The 18,250-nt window shown below is 44.8% G+C and overlaps 1 protein-coding gene across 1 annotated transcript; it reads right to left on the bottom strand.

Moving 5' to 3' along the window:
• Window positions 1-1,025: 1,025 nt before the first annotated feature.
• On the bottom strand, window positions 1,026-12,607 carry T265_00236 (hypothetical protein; the record flags this gene model as incomplete). The annotated part of the gene is made up of 5 exons (XM_009163944.1): window positions 1,026-2,561; window positions 5,540-6,250; window positions 9,594-9,698; window positions 10,463-10,906; window positions 12,533-12,607. 5 exons carry the CDS (start codon window positions 12,605-12,607, stop codon window positions 1,803-1,805), a joined length of 2,094 nt encoding a protein of 697 aa, XP_009162208.1.
• Between the last annotated feature and the right edge of the window lie 5,643 nt (window positions 12,608-18,250).

The following is an 18,250-nucleotide window of genomic DNA, read 5'->3' as shown; positions in this document are numbered from 1 at the left end:
TGATGATGATGATGATGATGATGGTGAATGGTATCCAAGTCTTGTGTTTAACCAACTGGGATGCAGTTTTTCGCACCAATACAATAGGTATCAACCCGCATCAGTGCATCACCGAACACGATCCAGGTGACAACCGTAAAAACTGTGTTTTACCACAAAAAACAAGAAGACCAGCGATGAAAACTCCACCGACCGATGCTCAAGAGGAGATGTGAACAACTTTGAATAGGAGGCCAAGTTCCCTTGAATGAAACAAAAACATAATTTGTACTTGATGTACTATCTATCGGAACCTTGGTCTCCTCTGTATCAAACTACACCAATGTTGTTTGGGTATTTAGGCGGCATACACGTCTGCTAGTTACGGTGGTCAAGCCTAAAACTGACTGAGGGTGCTAGACTACCAACCCAACCGCGCACTGGAGACGTCCTCTCGAATGGTGACGAAGTATTTGCAAGCCAATTTAAAAACTCAGCGAATTATTCAACCAACACATGATAAGCCAAACGGATCACATCAGGTGCCAGTCCATTGAGTGTGGGTGCCACCAGTCCGTGTGGAGTCCCAGCGTACAAGTGCGATGTGGGACGCATTGTAACTGTACGCCTTAAGACGACGTGGCATATGAAATGCAATGGTACCCTTGATCCTAACTGTAATCCTAACGAACAGTGCTAGTCAGTATTCGTATTTGGAGATAACAAGGACGTATGCCAGCATGCACCTGGAGATGTTGCTATTGCCGATCAAACTTTGGGTAGGACATGGTGGCTTCGATTCGCCGACTGCTTGTACATCCGGCTATGGAGACATATTACAGACAGGCAGTTGTCATTTCACACAAGATACGAAAAAAACTTAATAAAGAGAGGCATAGTTGCGAATCTGGGAGGGCAAAGTGAGGTTATCTTAGCTGCCTTGACTTATATATTGACGACTTGCTTGTTTCGAGGAAAAAAGTGATGTGGATACTTTCCCTTGCATTTGGAAAAAGTCTCGAGACGATGTACAATACGGCGAGTAACGGCTGGAAAAAATCTGAAAGTACAAAGATCAGGAACAACGAAAAAATAGGATTCCTGAATGACATTCTTTCTGGGCAGAGGAGTCAGCAAGTGTTAATCATTGAATCTGGATGTTACTGTATCGTATAAAAATAAAGAATGTACGGACAGGCAAAGTGGGGAAAAAGGCATGGTTGCTCATGTAACGGGATGCTTTTCTGTATAAAAACGCCCAGACTTGGTGTTTGTGACTCGACAAAGTCGACTAAGGACAGAACCAACACTAGGAGGAACTGGTTTAGGATTATCCCTTCCACTGTCGACATCACCATCATACTGGTCTAAATCGACCATCACATCAACATATTCGAAATCTGAGTCAGAATCTGAAGTCATAAACGGAACTGACGTGGTGGTGGTGGTGGACGCTTCTGACTTTTTGGAATCCAACGGGCTAACTAACAACTCGGTCAGATAACTGGCCAGCTCCGCTTCGGGCCAGAAGCTACATCTTTGAAATAATGCGCCTAGGCGTACTTCCACGCTCTCATCTGGGAGATCTTCGGAACACAGGAGGGATATACTACGAAATCGAGAAGAATTCACATCTACAGACGTCTGATTTGCGGTCGAACCAAGGAGTGTTCTAGAGGGAGGCAATTCCGAATAGGCGCGCCCTGCACAAGTCAAGTGTTTCCGAAGTTTAGGCCTCAAACCTTCAGGTACAGCAGCCTTCCAAACAGCCAGAAAATCCGTCATATCAAAGCTATGGGTGACCGACAGGAGGTGTTCACCAATTAACTGGCAAATCTTTGAATTTCTCGGGAACATGTAGAATTCCCCTTGACTGGAGAAGAGGCTTGAATCACGGCTTCGAGAGAAAAACAACGGGATATCAACATATTGAAATCTGAGTCAGAATCTGAAGTCATAAACGGAACTGACGTGGTGGTGGTGGTGGACGCTTCTGACTTTTTGGAATCCAACGGGCTAACTAACAACTCGGTCAGATAACTGGCCAGCTCCGCTTCGGGCCAGAAGCTACATCTTTGAAATAATGCGCCTAGGCGTACTTCCACGCTCTCATCTGGGAGATCTTCGGAACACAGGAGGGATATACTACGAAATCGAGAAGAATTCACATCTACAGACGTCTGATTTGCGGTCGAACCAAGGAGTGTTCTAGAGGGAGGCAATTCCGAATAGGCGCGCCCTGCACAAGTCAAGTGTTTCCGAAGTTTAGGCCTCAAACCTTCAGGTACAGCAGCCTTCCAAACAGCCAGAAAATCCGTCATATCAAAGCTATGGGTGACCGACAGGAGGTGTTCACCAATTAACTGGCAAATCTTTGAATTTCTCGGGAACATGTAGAATTCCCCTTGACTGGAGAAGAGGCTTGAATCACGGCTTCGAGAGAAAAACAACGGGATGATCTGCCTCAAAAGTGACTCTTCATGCTGACTGGACAAACTGTCCAGAACAGCTTTGTAAGGAAATCCTTGTTTCCGCCAGTTCCACGCATTTTCATCGGCACAAGAAAACATGTCTCGAATCACCTGTGGGAGGGGTATAGGAAGGAACATCACAAGTGGGAAACGAAACACACTTTTCATGACAAACAGGAAGTTTTACCTGAACAAATTGGAGGCTATGGAATAAATTCCAAAGTTCTATAGTCGGTAACACCTCTATTAAAGCATAACGACAGAGTATAAATGCAATCGCGCTCAGCCGATTAAGGACCGGTTAGGGACTTCAAAGTGAAAAATGGCTGAGGTTAACAAAATGTGCCACGGATGCGCACGAAAAACAGTGAAAAGAAAACTTTATTCATCAGATTTTATAAAAATCGATACACACTGACATACGCTGTGGAAATTAATATACCGCTCTCTCTCTCACTCTCAAACAGATTATGACAGGAAAATTCAATCTTGTCACATAATAAGAGGCAACCAAAACAAAGGTGACAAGCCAATGAGAACAATGAGTTCTCAGTGGATCCTTACAAAAAAAGAATAACTTAAGATGCTATGACGGATATCTACAAGACATTGGAGTCTGTACTAGATGTCTGTTTGGACTCCTTAGTGTAAGGGAATCCAGAAGGATTCTGAGATTGGTCTTGGTTAGAACGATGGAGGCGGGAAGTAGCGTTGATAAAGGGAGTCTGAGATTAGACATGATTATTTTGTGGACAAGCTGTAGAATGACGGGGTTTGGGGAGGACAACCTCGGTTGTGGTAAGAACATGATTGATCATCTTAAAAGAAGTGCCTGGGTTCGTCATAGTCTAAAAAAAGTGGAATTTATACCAGAATCCTGTAAAATACTCAATCCATGAAGTGAGAAACAAACGATAAACCAGGATAATGTGATGATTACGGGTTATCAATCACGGGAAGCTGGATACCAAAGTGGTCTCCAAGTAGCGTATCGATGCCCGTCAAGCAGTATGAGGAAAAAGAAGTGTTACACAAATCGCTATGCCACTGGCCACATCTAAGTAAGAAAGTTTTGGATAAAAGTAGGAGGAGGTGGCCAAGATAGTGTGTCAAAGGTGTTCAAGGCACAGCACAGAATTCTGTGAGGAGTTGGAGCTAGTGGACAAAATTGCAGGGCAGGCCTCAGTTGCAGACTTTTTAACACGACCGCCTATTCGGGCCCAGACAGTTATCGTTCAGCTATAGCACTTTTTCTGTGCCTAGCTACCGTGCCGACAGAAGCAAGCACGAGGGCTGGGATACTGCAAGCTTGCCCAAACCTAGACAGGAGCAGTCGGGTTCGAACCACAAACCTTCCAATCCGTAAGTTGGCGTCTTAACGACTGAGTTATCTCAATGTACGTTTCTCGACCGCCCTTAATACGATTGATACAGCTTCTAAGTACTCTATGAAGGGACGAGAGAAAGTTACGTTCATTATCAACAGCAGATTCGGGAGTGAACAAAATGAGTTTAAAAACAGGAACTACCATCAACCCGGAAATATCCAGCACAGAAAAGCAGGACTCAGAAAGTCCATTTTGATGCATAATGACTGAATAGTCATAGAAGGATAGGCAAGGGATGAGTTCGACTTCTTGACGATGAAAGGCACGTATCTACGCCAATTTACGTGGATTTTGAAAATATCTTCCACCAACTGTCATACGGCTCAGCATTCATCCACAATGTGTGACGGCCACCCACCTGCTTTTTCATTAAAAACCTTAAAAATCGTCCATCTCTAACACCCTTCCGGTGCCTAGCTGTCATGCTACCCGAAGGAAGCATGAGGGCTGGGATATTCCCAGGTTGCCCAAGCCTAGACAGGGGAAGTCGAGAGGCAGAGGTCGGGTTCGAACCACGGGCCTTCTGGCCAATGAATCCGCGCTCTAACCACTGAGCCATCTCGCCCAACTTCTATCTGAATATCTTTGACTTGTGAATGAGTAAAACTTGAATTAATTATGAAGGAATGAGTTTTCTCCACGTACGAGCGATCTGGCCTAAAAATAAACGCATTTATTTCAAGGAAAATAGTGGATTCTCATTTCTGCCTACTACAGCGCCTGGTAGTAATTTTCTTCTAGGGCATTTCTAGTTGCTAGCTGACATTCGGCATATAATCACCGGTTAGTTGACAGGGTGGTGTCCAGGCCGTCAGATCAGCTGTATTTAAACAAGCTGTTACAGCGAGAAAACCATAAACTGATGATAAGTTTTGGTGGCAATAGGCACAATCCGTTGCAAAACCAGTAACCGGGTGACTGAACGGATTTTCGAAAACAAAAGCTCAGATACAAAGCCCGAACGGGAAGATAACGGATCCGTGGGCATAAGTAGAGTCAAATACGATTGGCTGGAAGATAAGCTGAATGAAAATCCCGCACATTAACAACTAAGGTGGACGGGTAAAAGCTTTTTGGTTAGACGTGTACGTCCAAACCTATTCGTCAGAAAAAAACTGACCGCGGGCTAAATGCAGGAAGTCGTGCGCAACACGTGCAAGATATGGATATTTGCTCTACCTGAAACCATGAGTGGAGTAGAATGTGACGGCATCAGTGACACCCTACCTGACGTGCCTCTTGGTAAGACAGTTATCAGCGCATTAATCCGTACATTTGTTTTTTAAAATGATTTTCGCTTCACCATGCACTGGAAAACTCCTGGGTGAGTAAAATTGGAAACCGGATGACTAGCTCACATATGAACACCCAATGGTCATATTAAAACGTCGGACTCATCCTTTTGCCTTGCAACAAGGTGTGTTTGGGTGAGCCATAAATAAACAGCTTTCCCCTCGTAAAGTCGTGCAAAAAGGAGTTGATTATCAGTGTCCTACACTGAATATCCAGGAAGAACGCGGAAAAGAAAACGCCACAGGCGCGTCCATCCTTGCTCCTTCCAGTAAACCGTTGACCCGAGTCATGTGATCTTCAACTGGAGGGGAATCATGTGAGAATTAACTCACAATGTTAATGCGAACAGCTAGACGTGAATACATCGTCTCGTAGTAGCAGCGTGATTAGATTGCGCACTGGGCTCACCTGCGTCAGATATTCTCTATCCATAATTCTGATGGCCCCGTCAACTTCACAGGCTCTCAACCGTTTTAGAGCCAAACTTAATTCGGTTGGACTGCACGGGAATGCTTGGATGAGGTCTGATCGACTGTGAAGGGGCGGACTCATAAGCGTCGATTCATCTGAAGTTAAGTGATTACCATCTTCAACCGGTCCGTGATAAGTGGAAGTGGATAGGTACTGTTTCAACAACCGCAACGAAGGAGCGATAGACCTATGCAACTCGTAATAGGACTTTTTCACAGCAATCACGGTGTTGGGGATAGCAACGGCCTGTGTTGCGCTGTCTTTATTCGAGGTTGATTTCGGTTTGGTAGAGTTAGGTGGGAGCCACCAGCTGGAGGAAAGCAGTAAGGAGTTGGAAGTTTCTGCTTCTACGATGGAAAATGTTTCTTCATCCGTACAAGCGAAAGCGCGACCGGTGTTGTTTTTCCGAGGTTCATCCTTCAGTTCAATCACTGTAAAGGCACCCGGTCGAATAAGTTTGTCAGCGAGAGCAGGAGACACCTCGAATAGATTGTACTCATCAGAAGTGAGTGCAGTAGAGAATAGTACAGACTGGATCGGCCCGGAAGAGCAGGAGTCATCCAGTTTGGCTGAGTGCAATAATTCTTTCATCACCTCAACTGTGCGAATTTCCGACATGATCTGGGGTTTCAACGGTGCCCAGGTTAGCTATAACAGGATTTCGCTGAAAGTAGAGAGTACAGAAAAGCAGTGGTTGACAGGGAAAATCGAGCACACACCGCTGGTGCGTAACGCTAAGCTATATCAAGAGAGTGGTTAGTTCAAGAATTTGACAAGACCATAATTCCGTTTGGATACTCTTTTGGCAAATAAATAATAATAAATAATCGTTCAGCTGTAGCACGCTTCATGTCCATGCCATGCTACTCGAAGGAAGCACGAGGGTGAAAATAGTACCGAGTTGCCCAAACCTGAACAGCAACGGTCGAGATTCCGGAGTTGGATTCGAACCACAAATACTGTGTGTTCCTTAACCATCGAGGCACATCGACGTCCATTTGGCAAATACTGCACTCTGCCTGGGTCAATGCAGATTACCCCCAACAAACTGTAGTGTGAAATCCGAAGTAACAGAAAGTCACTCTTTGCCTAACGAGGATTTTCACTGGAAACCGATATGTGGATGTGTATCCTAGTCACAATATCATCCGAATTTCCCCGAAACTTAGGTAAAGCAAGAGTGGCAGTGCAAATGCAATCAAACTTCGATGAAGTTCCTTCGTGAAGTTACAGAATACTTCTACGCAAACACCAGAGGGAACAGATGCACCGCTATGAAGCTGTCTCACGTTTGACGTTGCGGCACGTCCTCCCTTTCTGCTAGATGTCAGTGAAGACACACAAACCCACACACAGCTTCAAATCCACGTATTGCATTCTAAACTCCAGATACCACCAATTCAGCATAGTACTCGCTAAAATAGATCTCTGCAAGGTACAATACGTGACTTGTCAAATAAAGACGCTCCATATCCAGCGTCTCACAAAATTATACCAATTATACGCATACTTTACTACCGTCTCGCAGAATAAACTTGAGTTAACGCTGAAGTCAATTTGTGCTTCGAGTCGTCGGTTAGGTAAGCTTTCTCTGACCGTAGAAACTGAAATATGCGATTTCGCTCCCTAAACCTAGAATTAGGTTGCTTTGAACTACTATGGTTCGCAGCCAAATTATCGAGGTAACCATTAGTTGATGAAGCCTCGCTTTGACAGCTTTCTACTCCTCCGCTCCAAAGAACAAGTTATCCACCAGGTCACGCACACAAAGTATCGATGCAAAGCACAGAATCTGCAAACATCGACTGCTCCAACCAGTCTTGCAGCATGACTCTACCAGAATAATGCATCTGAAAACGTTCTTGAACAGCTCAGCATATACATGATTTGCTCTCAGGGTGTCAGCTGACCAAAAATTAGCTCCTCTCTATCTAACTCATGTGAATGTGGTGAGTATGGTAACTGAAGACAATTTACTAGACTTGATTCGTACTAACCGGGGCTGTCAGGATTGGTAGCCAACCAGTCCAAACCCCAACTGCATGTGATCTCCGAATTAACATCAACAAACTGTAGCAGCGACACCGCGAAAGATTCTAACGTAGGGAATTCCCAGATTCCTGCACATGACAAAGTGCAGCGATGGTGTTGTTCTCTAGGTTGGGAAGAATCGTATCACAGCCATCTGGGTGAAATGTTTGGAGACTCCCACAAAGCCGATAACAGTGACTGTTCTCACAAACACGGTCTGACTACAAAACTTTCAACACAAACCATGAAATCGTTACCTGGAGCTATGCACACCACAGGCAATAGGGTAACCAGATTGGCCACATAGAACTTGATCATAGACGATCTTGTGCTGAAGATAACTACTTCTTTTGAAACAGGTGAGTGGAGTCAGATCATGCCATGGTTCACCGCCCAGCGATCAAGAGCACCATTCGCCGCTAGGATATCCACTGCCTGCAAGATTCGGTCATCAAATCTACTAGTCTAAACAACCTATAAACGCGATATAAACCAACCGGCTAAATAAATATTGGTTCAAAGTCCGAAAAACTAGGAATTCGGCGTTTCACTGCGTGCACTCTAAAACGAAGCCGCGGCCCAAATCACGTTGGATCTCGTAAGAAAATAAGCACGGATCTGCCCGGATTGACGATGCATTGACTAACATCACCAATGGCGAAAATCTGGTGGAAATCGTGCCAGGCGAAATGCATCTTCGTGACTGCTTTTTGACAATATCTTTCCTTCAGAGGTACGCCAAAGACTTTTGCTGCACTCCTTCGATCCTCATTCCCCAACATCCGTGGGCATGAATCTCTATGGAGAGTGCTTCCCTAAGGTCATCACCAAAAATGATGCCCGTCTGTGCCGCCCTTTGTTATTTATCGTCTCGAAATTCTTAGTCGAATCAATTATCGGAAAAGCGATCGGCTTAAAGTGTGCAGCTTTTTCCCGAACAGGATCTTATAAGATCTTATAAGTACTTGGAGTATGCGAACGACTTGCACCACGTGGTTCGGATACCATCCAGATACAAAATACATCAAATAACCTATATGATATTGCCATGCTTTTTTAGCCTGCGATTGGTATCCTCAGAGCGCAAAGTGATATACTAGAAGACTGGGATAATAAACCACAGAAGCCGGTCAAGGCATCAGGACCATTAAAGGCAGTGCATTATGCCGGATGGAAAAAGTGCCGACAAAGTGAGTGCTAGAATCGTTAAAGCCTATTCTGCTTTCATTAATGAAAGCACGCCTAGGGTAGAAGTCACGTTAGCCTGTTGGATCCGCCAAGCGGCACTGAGTGCAGTCTCCTTTTAAGTTTTTAAAGCCTGAGCACCGTGCGTCAAAAGATTGCGTTTGAATATCGATATATATATTCTCCGCAACTGCCTTACCGTGCCCGGTTGGTTGCACTGGGTTTACGGCATAGAACGGAATCTCGTGAGGGGTTGGTGTTGTGTCGTCCGGAGGTAACCCGTCAACTCGCGTAAGGAAGAAGCCAAAGTCGAGCACAGGAACAGGTTTTTTCGCCGCGAAGTAAGGCGGTTTATATACATCGGAAAAAATGGCATGAATTGGCCGAGACTTTCTCTTCAACCGAATAACCAATAGGAACCAAAAGTTATGCACGACGGAGCAGAAAAATAACGAAATGCAACGACCAATAGGAGTCACACGTGAGAGCGGAACGAGGATAAATCTATGGGGACTCAGCACGATGCATTCTGGTGGCTGAACGCGTGGTGACGACAAATATAAGCAGAATGTGAGAATTGACCAGAAACGATCAGTCCGTAGCTAAGACGAAATTTTTAGACAACTAACAGTTCCGTTCTGGTAACAGCTGGGACTAGTGGACAAAATTGTAGGGCAGTCCTCAGTTCCAAACCCTTTAACACGACCGTTTATTTGGGCCTAGACAGTCGTCGTTCAGCTGTAGCACTCTCTCAATACCTAGTTATCATTCCAACGAAAGAAGGCGCTAGGACTAGAATAGTGCCAGTTTGCCCAAGCCTAGACAGGAGCAATTGAGAAGCTGAGGTTGGGTTCGAACCACAGACCTTTCGGTCCGTAAGCTGACACCTTAAACAATGAGCTAACTTCAGCTGTGTGCCAGCACGAACTCTTACACTGAGTTACCCAGAAGTCACCAACCGCGTGCTACCCATGAAACCCGGTGAACGATTTGGCTGATGGATAGCCTCGATTAAAGATTGTCAGTTCTTTTGGATACGGTTGTCAGTTTCCTTCCCCCGCATTAGGCATACCAATGCAGAAAGATACCGTCCATCAATTTCAAACGGTTTCAGTGCCTCGATAGCACCAAGCTGTTCTTGAGGAAAAGCTACTGGAAATGTACTCACGCTGATAAAAAGACTGATTGGAAGATAAATGGGGGCGGAAGCCGTAAATTCATCTTTTAAGACCATGTCTAACTCATTCAACTCAACCAAATGAAAACTCCTTTAGCTATAACATCCTTTAGGTGCCAAGCTCTCTGATATGTATCGGAATCGGGTACAATCAACGGATATACGCGACCTGAGAACGAGCGCACAACTCCCCAGCTATGATGCGAACCCAACCACTCCTGGCGCAGACAGAGAAGAAGACCAGACCTTCGGAAGGGGGTTTTTACTGCCTCAACCAAAGGCGAATTACAGTGGGAGCAACGTCATATATATATATATATTTCGAGCGACCTTGGGAAGCGAAGAGTCAGTTAATGCACACAAAGTATAGCTGGCCAATAGGAAAAGAGCGCGGTCTTTACGGATTGAGGTGCAACATGGCGGAAAAGGCGCGAAATTTAAAAATTCAAAAATTTTTGAAAATAAACTGGCAATAATTCGGAAAATAAGCAGTTTTTGGTAGCAACGGCCTGTGTTGCGCTGTCTTTATTCGAGGTTGATTTCGGTTTGGTAGAGTTAGGTGGGAGCCACCAGCTGGAGGAAAGCAGTAAGGAGTTGGAAGTTTCTGCTTCTACGATGGAAAATGTTTCTTCATCCGTACAAGCGAAAGCGCGACCGGTGTTGTTTTTCCGAGGTTCATCCTTCAGTTCAATCACTGTAAAGGCACCCGGTCGAATAAGTTTGTCAGCGAGAGCAGGAGACACCTCGAATAGATTGTACTCATCAGAAGTGAGTGCAGTAGAGAATAGTACAGACTGGATCGGCCCGGAAGAGCAGGAGTCATCCAGTTTGGCTGAGTGCAATAATTCTTTCATCACCTCAACTGTGCGAATTTCCGACATGATCTGGGGTTTCAACGGTGCCCAGGTTAGCTATAACAGGATTTCGCTGAAAGTAGAGAGTACAGAAAAGCAGTGGTTGACAGGGAAAATCGAGCACACACCGCTGGTGCGTAACGCTAAGCTATATCAAGAGAGTGGTTAGTTCAAGAATTTGACAAGACCATAATTCCGTTTGGATACTCTTTTGGCAAATAAATAATAATAAATAATCGTTCAGCTGTAGCACGCTTCATGTCCATGCCATGCTACTCGAAGGAAGCACGAGGGTGAAAATAGTACCGAGTTGCCCAAACCTGAACAGCAACGGTCGAGATTCCGGAGTTGGATTCGAACCACAAATACTGTGTGTTCCTTAACCATCGAGGCACATCGACGTCCATTTGGCAAATACTGCACTCTGCCTGGGTCAATGCAGATTACCCCCAACAAACTGTAGTGTGAAATCCGAAGTAACAGAAAGTCACTCTTTGCCTAACGAGGATTTTCACTGGAAACCGATATGTGGATGTGTATCCTAGTCACAATATCATCCGAATTTCCCCGAAACTTAGGTAAAGCAAGAGTGGCAGTGCAAATGCAATCAAACTTCGATGAAGTTCCTTCGTGAAGTTACAGAATACTTCTACGCAAACACCAGAGGGAACAGATGCACCGCTATGAAGCTGTCTCACGTTTGACGTTGCGGCACGTCCTCCCTTTCTGCTAGATGTCAGTGAAGACACACAAACCCACACACAGCTTCAAATCCACGTATTGCATTCTAAACTCCAGATACCACCAATTCAGCATAGTACTCGCTAAAATAGATCTCTGCAAGGTACAATACGTGACTTGTCAAATAAAGACGCTCCATATCCAGCGTCTCACAAAATTATACCAATTATACGCATACTTTACTACCGTCTCGCAGAATAAACTTGAGTTAACGCTGAAGTCAATTTGTGCTTCGAGTCGTCGGTTAGGTAAGCTTTCTCTGACCGTAGAAACTGAAATATGCGATTTCGCTCCCTAAACCTAGAATTAGGTTGCTTTGAACTACTATGGTTCGCAGCCAAATTATCGAGGTAACAATTAGTTGATGAAGCCTCGCTTTGACAGCTTTCTACTCCTCCGCTCCAAAGAACAAGTTATCCACCAGGTCACGCACACAAAGTATCGATGCAAAGCACAGAATCTGCAAACATCGACTGCTCCAACCAGTCTTGCAGCATGACTCTACCAGAATAATGCATCTGAAAACGTTCTTGAACAGCTCAGCATATACATGATTTGCTCTCAGGGTGTCAGCTGACCAAAAATTAGCTCCTCTCTATCTAACTCATGTGAATGTGGTGAGTATGGTAACTGAAGACAATTTACTAGACTTGATTCGTACTAACCGGGGCTGTCAGGATTGGTAGCCAACCAGTCCAAACCCCAACTGCATGTGATCTCCGAATTAACATCAACAAACTGTAGCAGCGACACCGCGAAAGATTCTAACGTAGGGAATTCCCAGATTCCTGCACATGACAAAGTGCAGCGATGGTGTTGTTCTCTAGGTTGGGAAGAATCGTATCACAGCCATCTGGGTGAAATGTTTGGAGACTCCCACAAAGCCGATAACAGTGACTGTTCTCACAAACACGGTCTGACTACAAAACTTTCAACACAAACCATGAAATCGTTACCTGGAGCTATGCACACCACAGGCAATAGGGTAACCAGATTGGCCACATAGAACTTGATCATAGACGATCTTGTGCTGAAGATAACTACTTCTTTTGAAACAGGTGAGTGGAGTCAGATCATGCCATGGTTCACCGCCCAGCGATCAAGAGCACCATTCGCCGCTAGGATATCCACTGCCTGCAAGATTCGGTCATCAAATCTACTAGTCTAAACAACCTATAAACGCGATATAAACCAACCGGCTAAATAAATATTGGTTCAAAGTCCGAAAAACTAGGAATTCGGCGTTTCACTGCGTGCACTCTAAAACGAAGCCGCGGCCCAAATCACGTTGGATCTCGTAAGAAAATAAGCACGGATCTGCCCGGATTGACGATGCATTGACTAACATCACCAATGGCGAAAATCTGGTGGAAATCGTGCCAGGCGAAATGCATCTTCGTGACTGCTTTTTGACAATATCTTTCCTTCAGAGGTACGCCAAAGACTTTTGCTGCACTCCTTCGATCCTCATTCCCCAACATCCGTGGGCATGAATCTCTATGGAGAGTGCTTCCCTAAGGTCATCACCAAAAATGATGCCCGTCTGTGCCGCCCTTTGTTATTTATCGTCTCGAAATTCTTAGTCGAATCAATTATCGGAAAAGCGATCGGCTTAAAGTGTGCAGCTTTTTCCCGAACAGGATCTTATAAGATCTTATAAGTACTTGGAGTATGCGAACGACTTGCACCACGTGGTTCGGATACCATCCAGATACAAAATACATCAAATAACCTATATGATATTGCCATGCTTTTTTAGCCTGCGATTGGTATCCTCAGAGCGCAAAGTGATATACTAGAAGACTGGGATAATAAACCACAGAAGCCGGTCAAGGCATCAGGACCATTAAAGGCAGTGCATTATGCCGGATGGAAAAAGTGCCGACAAAGTGAGTGCTAGAATCGTTAAAGCCTATTCTGCTTTCATTAATGAAAGCACGCCTAGGGTAGAAGTCACGTTAGCCTGTTGGATCCGCCAAGCGGCACTGAGTGCAGTCTCCTTTTAAGTTTTTAAAGCCTGAGCACCGTGCGTCAAAAGATTGCGTTTGAATATCGATATATATATTCTCCGCAACTGCCTTACCGTGCCCGGTTGGTTGCACTGGGTTTACGGCATAGAACGGAATCTCGTGAGGGGTTGGTGTTGTGTCGTCCGGAGGTAACCCGTCAACTCGCGTAAGGAAGAAGCCAAAGTCGAGCACAGGAACAGGTTTTTTCGCCGCGAAGTAAGGCGGTTTATATACATCGGAAAAAATGGCATGAATTGGCCGAGACTTTCTCTTCAACCGAATAACCAATAGGAACCAAAAGTTATGCACGACGGAGCAGAAAAATAACGAAATGCAACGACCAATAGGAGTCACACGTGAGAGCGGAACGAGGATAAATCTATGGGGACTCAGCACGATGCATTCTGGTGGCTGAACGCGTGGTGACGACAAATATAAGCAGAATGTGAGAATTGACCAGAAACGATCAGTCCGTAGCTAAGACGAAATTTTTAGACAACTAACAGTTCCGTTCTGGTAACAGCTGGGACTAGTGGACAAAATTGTAGGGCAGTCCTCAGTTCCAAACCCTTTAACACGACCGTTTATTTGGGCCTAGACAGTCGTCGTTCAGCTGTAGCACTCTCTCAATACCTAGTTATCATTCCAACGAAAGAAGGCGCTAGGACTAGAATAGTGCCAGTTTGCCCAAGCCTAGACAGGAGCAATTGAGAAGCTGAGGTTGGGTTCGAACCACAGACCTTTCGGTCCGTAAGCTGACACCTTAAACAATGAGCTAACTTCAGCTGTGTGCCAGCACGAACTCTTACACTGAGTTACCCAGAAGTCACCAACCGCGTGCTACCCATGAAACCCGGTGAACGATTTGGCTGATGGATAGCCTCGATTAAAGATTGTCAGTTCTTTTGGATACGGTTGTCAGTTTCCTTCCCCCGCATTAGGCATACCAATGCAGAAAGATACCGTCCATCAATTTCAAACGGTTTCAGTGCCTCGATAGCACCAAGCTGTTCTTGAGGAAAAGCTACTGGAAATGTACTCACGCTGATAAAAAGACTGATTGGAAGATAAATGGGGGCGGAAGCCGTAAATTCATCTTTTAAGACCATGTCTAACTCATTCAACTCAACCAAATGAAAACTCCTTTAGCTATAACATCCTTTAGGTGCCAAGCTCTCTGATATGTATCGGAATCGGGTACAATCAACGGATATACGCGTCCTGAGAACGAGCGCACAACTCCCCAGCTATGATGCGAACCCAACCACTCCTGGCGCAGACAGAGAAGAAGACCAGACCTTCGGAAGGGGGTTTTTACTGCCTCAACCAAAGGCGAATTACAGTGGGAGCAACGTCATATATATATATATATATATATATATATATATATATATTTCGAGCAACCTTGGGGAGCGATAAGTCAGTTAATGCACACAAAGTATAACTGGCCAATAGGAAAAGAGCGCGGTTTTTACGGATTGAGGTGGAACATGGCGGAAAAGGCTCGAAATTTAAAATTTCAAAAATTTTTGAAAATAAACTGGCAATAACTCGCAAAATAAGCAGTTTTTGGGGATACTGACATAACCAACACTGTCATGCAACCCTGAAGAAACGCAAGGGCCAGGACAAGGGTTCGAACAACGGAGCTTCTGCTATTTGAATTCAAGTATTAACCACTGGACTATCTCGAGCATCAGTGAACTCTGGATATCGTCGAGATCATCAGATCTTATTACTACCGAAGAAATCACGCCAGGAGGTATACCTCTTTTGGTCGCCATAGCGACCAAAAGGGCGTATAACCATCGCCCACAACTCGGAAAATCAAGAAGACTGAAGAAGACTGAAGACGGAACTGCAATATCATCAACAAAATGATGTGCAGGGTATAATTCCTCAAAGGAGGCAAGGTACGCGATCCTTAACAGTCAAGCTAAACTACTGACGACTTTAAACGCACGCAGAAAACTAGCGGACGGAGTATCTTGAACTTGCATGTATGAAGAAACCAAGGCTTCGCTGTAGCAGGGGATAAATGGGCTATATTTTGAACAACACCACATTCAGACATCCTGCTACGATCGTCGCTCATGATGTGAAGTCTGCTTTTGACTTCGGAGTTATGGACCCTATAACTATTACGGCAATGCCTCACATCAGCGCCCTCATAAAATTACATCCGAAATCCTATGGGCACTTGTGGACATATAGCAGTCTTTCGCTCAAGGCCACCAAGTCCAGTGATATGGATAGGGCTGCCGTCGCCCACCAATCCCGCACAAGTTTAAATAACAAAGCGACAGCAGTTATTATCGGTATGCTACTTGAGATCGCCTTGTCTCTTCAATCAAATTCACTTACGTACCCGTCGACAGAGAAGAGGACCCGTGACTCAAGGCGAAAGGTCGATCGCCTTATTTGCGACATAATCCCCACTCTGATTGGCTGATGTCAGACGGCGGGAGCATTAAACATCGGATTCCGGGAGAAGCCCATTAATCGCACAATGGTCTCAACTGCAAGCCTTTGCGTGTAGGTCAAAGCTTTTGCGCCAGAATTTTGAATTTTGTTGTGTGCGTGCCTAAACCAAAAACCATCACAATCTATTATTATCATTTTGCAGCTCACCAAATTTCATTGTCCATTGAAGCAAAAATACATCTAGCGGGGAAATTCGGGTGGAATAATTTCCCTGCATTGCTGAGACCCCGGGATGCCCAAATGAGGCTCAGATGTTTGCACTGGTTTTGAGAAACAAACCGCGTCATGGGCGTTGCACCACGCGCAGATTGTGATTTTGCGTAATCTTACACATGAAACAGCATCTTTTTACTTCCTCTTGGTAGATGTTTTGGGTTCACAGGAAACTTGACTGATGTGCATGACGCAACCAAAGAAAGTTTAAGCTTGGGACAGAAGCCTTTGGAAAATGCTGCCGTCTCCTCAATTTATGGTAGTGATTTGGAAATTATTGGTGGTTTCAACTCTAAGCCAATTGCTCCGACTAGGAAATTGGTAAAATCGCTCTTGGTGTCTTGTGGCACAAGGAATTCTGATTGTGCGTGAAGCAAAATTAGCTAAACTATTTGCAACAAAATGGAGAGCTGTTAACCATGAACTCCCTCACTTCGTCGGGACTAGTGGATGCGCAGTGGAAGAACGATGTAGGGGAATTGTGGATGGGCAGACAATTAGCATTGTGGAGATGGATGATGGGGAGTTAGTGGCTTCCGATCGCTTAAAAAGACAAAGGGGGTTGGTGGAATTTCGGCAGCGTGCAACACCTGAATGTGGGTTATCCTCTGGTCAGTAGAGTGGAGTAAAACTTGCAGTCCACAGTTAGGTCATTGTCATTGACAGAGACGTAGTTGGATAATTGAGACATAATTCTTAAAGTAAAAATGACTTGTAATATGTTCATATCAGCGACCAGTTAGAAGAGGGACTACACCTTGCGGTCGTATTGGCACGTAAAAAATAAAAACTTTTCGTCCATGGTTGAGCGGCGAAACGCGCGATCCAGCGGCCGTCGTTGACAGTTGGATTTGGTTGCCATGCATGGTTGAGGATTCGTGGTTGATGTTGCCCATACACAGGAGCCAAGTAGTTTCAATAAGTGGCCAGGTTGAGCGACAACTCGCGCGTTCATGAGAAGGCAGGATTTTGGTTGGACATTTCGTCAGGCCGCCGTACATCGTTGTGGCCTTATAATCAGTGGCCCAACTGTGGCGACGAGTAGTTAGGGTAAGCGACAATGATCAGAGGTAATGGAAAGCATTATTTTCCGGCTGTCTTTGCTCTTTAGGACATAATCAACTAATCACGTCGTACTTTACCTTGATAAAGATGTTCCATTGGGATGCTTGCGCTTCACATGAGGATATCTGAAAGGCTGCACTAACTTGCGTGTTGTTGTGCCTATCTGGGAATGTCGGTGTTTCACAGGGGGTGAATACTGTTATACATACTACATAATGCGAGGGGCTCCATTCAGTTATTGTGCTGATAGCAAAGTGAGCTTCCAAACAGTTCGGTTAACAAACTCAGCCAGTTTGAGACGTCTGACACGCATACCGCATACAAATGTTATTCAGCTATCCAACTGGACAGTATTTACGTTGGGCATTCCTGTGGCGTTATCCCAGATAATAACACAATTGAACGGTAAAATATGCTAGGACTGGACATTGTGCGTTGTCCCGTTATCTGATAACCGCATTCGAATCAGCGGTGGTAGTGACGACGAAAAAATCGCTCACTTGAAAAGAGCGCTACGAGGAACGTATTACATAAACGTGCAGCTAGATTGAACTGACTCGCAACGGCGAACAATTCGAGGTTTTAGCAAAATTATTTTTTGGGTTTACTCAAAGCGAGCGTTGTTTTTTGTTTCTATTTTTTATTTTGAGTGCCCTGCTTGGCGTTTTCACAGCGATTTTGAGACTTCAACGTCAATGACGTGCCCTAGAAGTACAATCGAAATTTCTCTGAAACCAAAGTTCCAAGAAGGGAAGCTAACATGGAGTTTTAGGATTTCAGTGCATTCATTCGAACATATAAGACCCCTCCATACGCCACGGGTTTGTTAGAAATTGTTTAAACGTACATTAGGCCCAATGGGGCGCGATATCATTATTTTCTTTGGATG

This window comes from Opisthorchis viverrini (assembly GCF_000715545.1).
Source record: "Opisthorchis viverrini unplaced genomic scaffold opera_v5_2, whole genome shotgun sequence".
Lineage (NCBI taxonomy): Eukaryota > Metazoa > Platyhelminthes > Trematoda > Opisthorchiida > Opisthorchiidae > Opisthorchis > Opisthorchis viverrini.
Note: the sequence above shows the minus strand (reverse complement) of the source record. Positions and strands in the feature narration are given on the sequence as shown.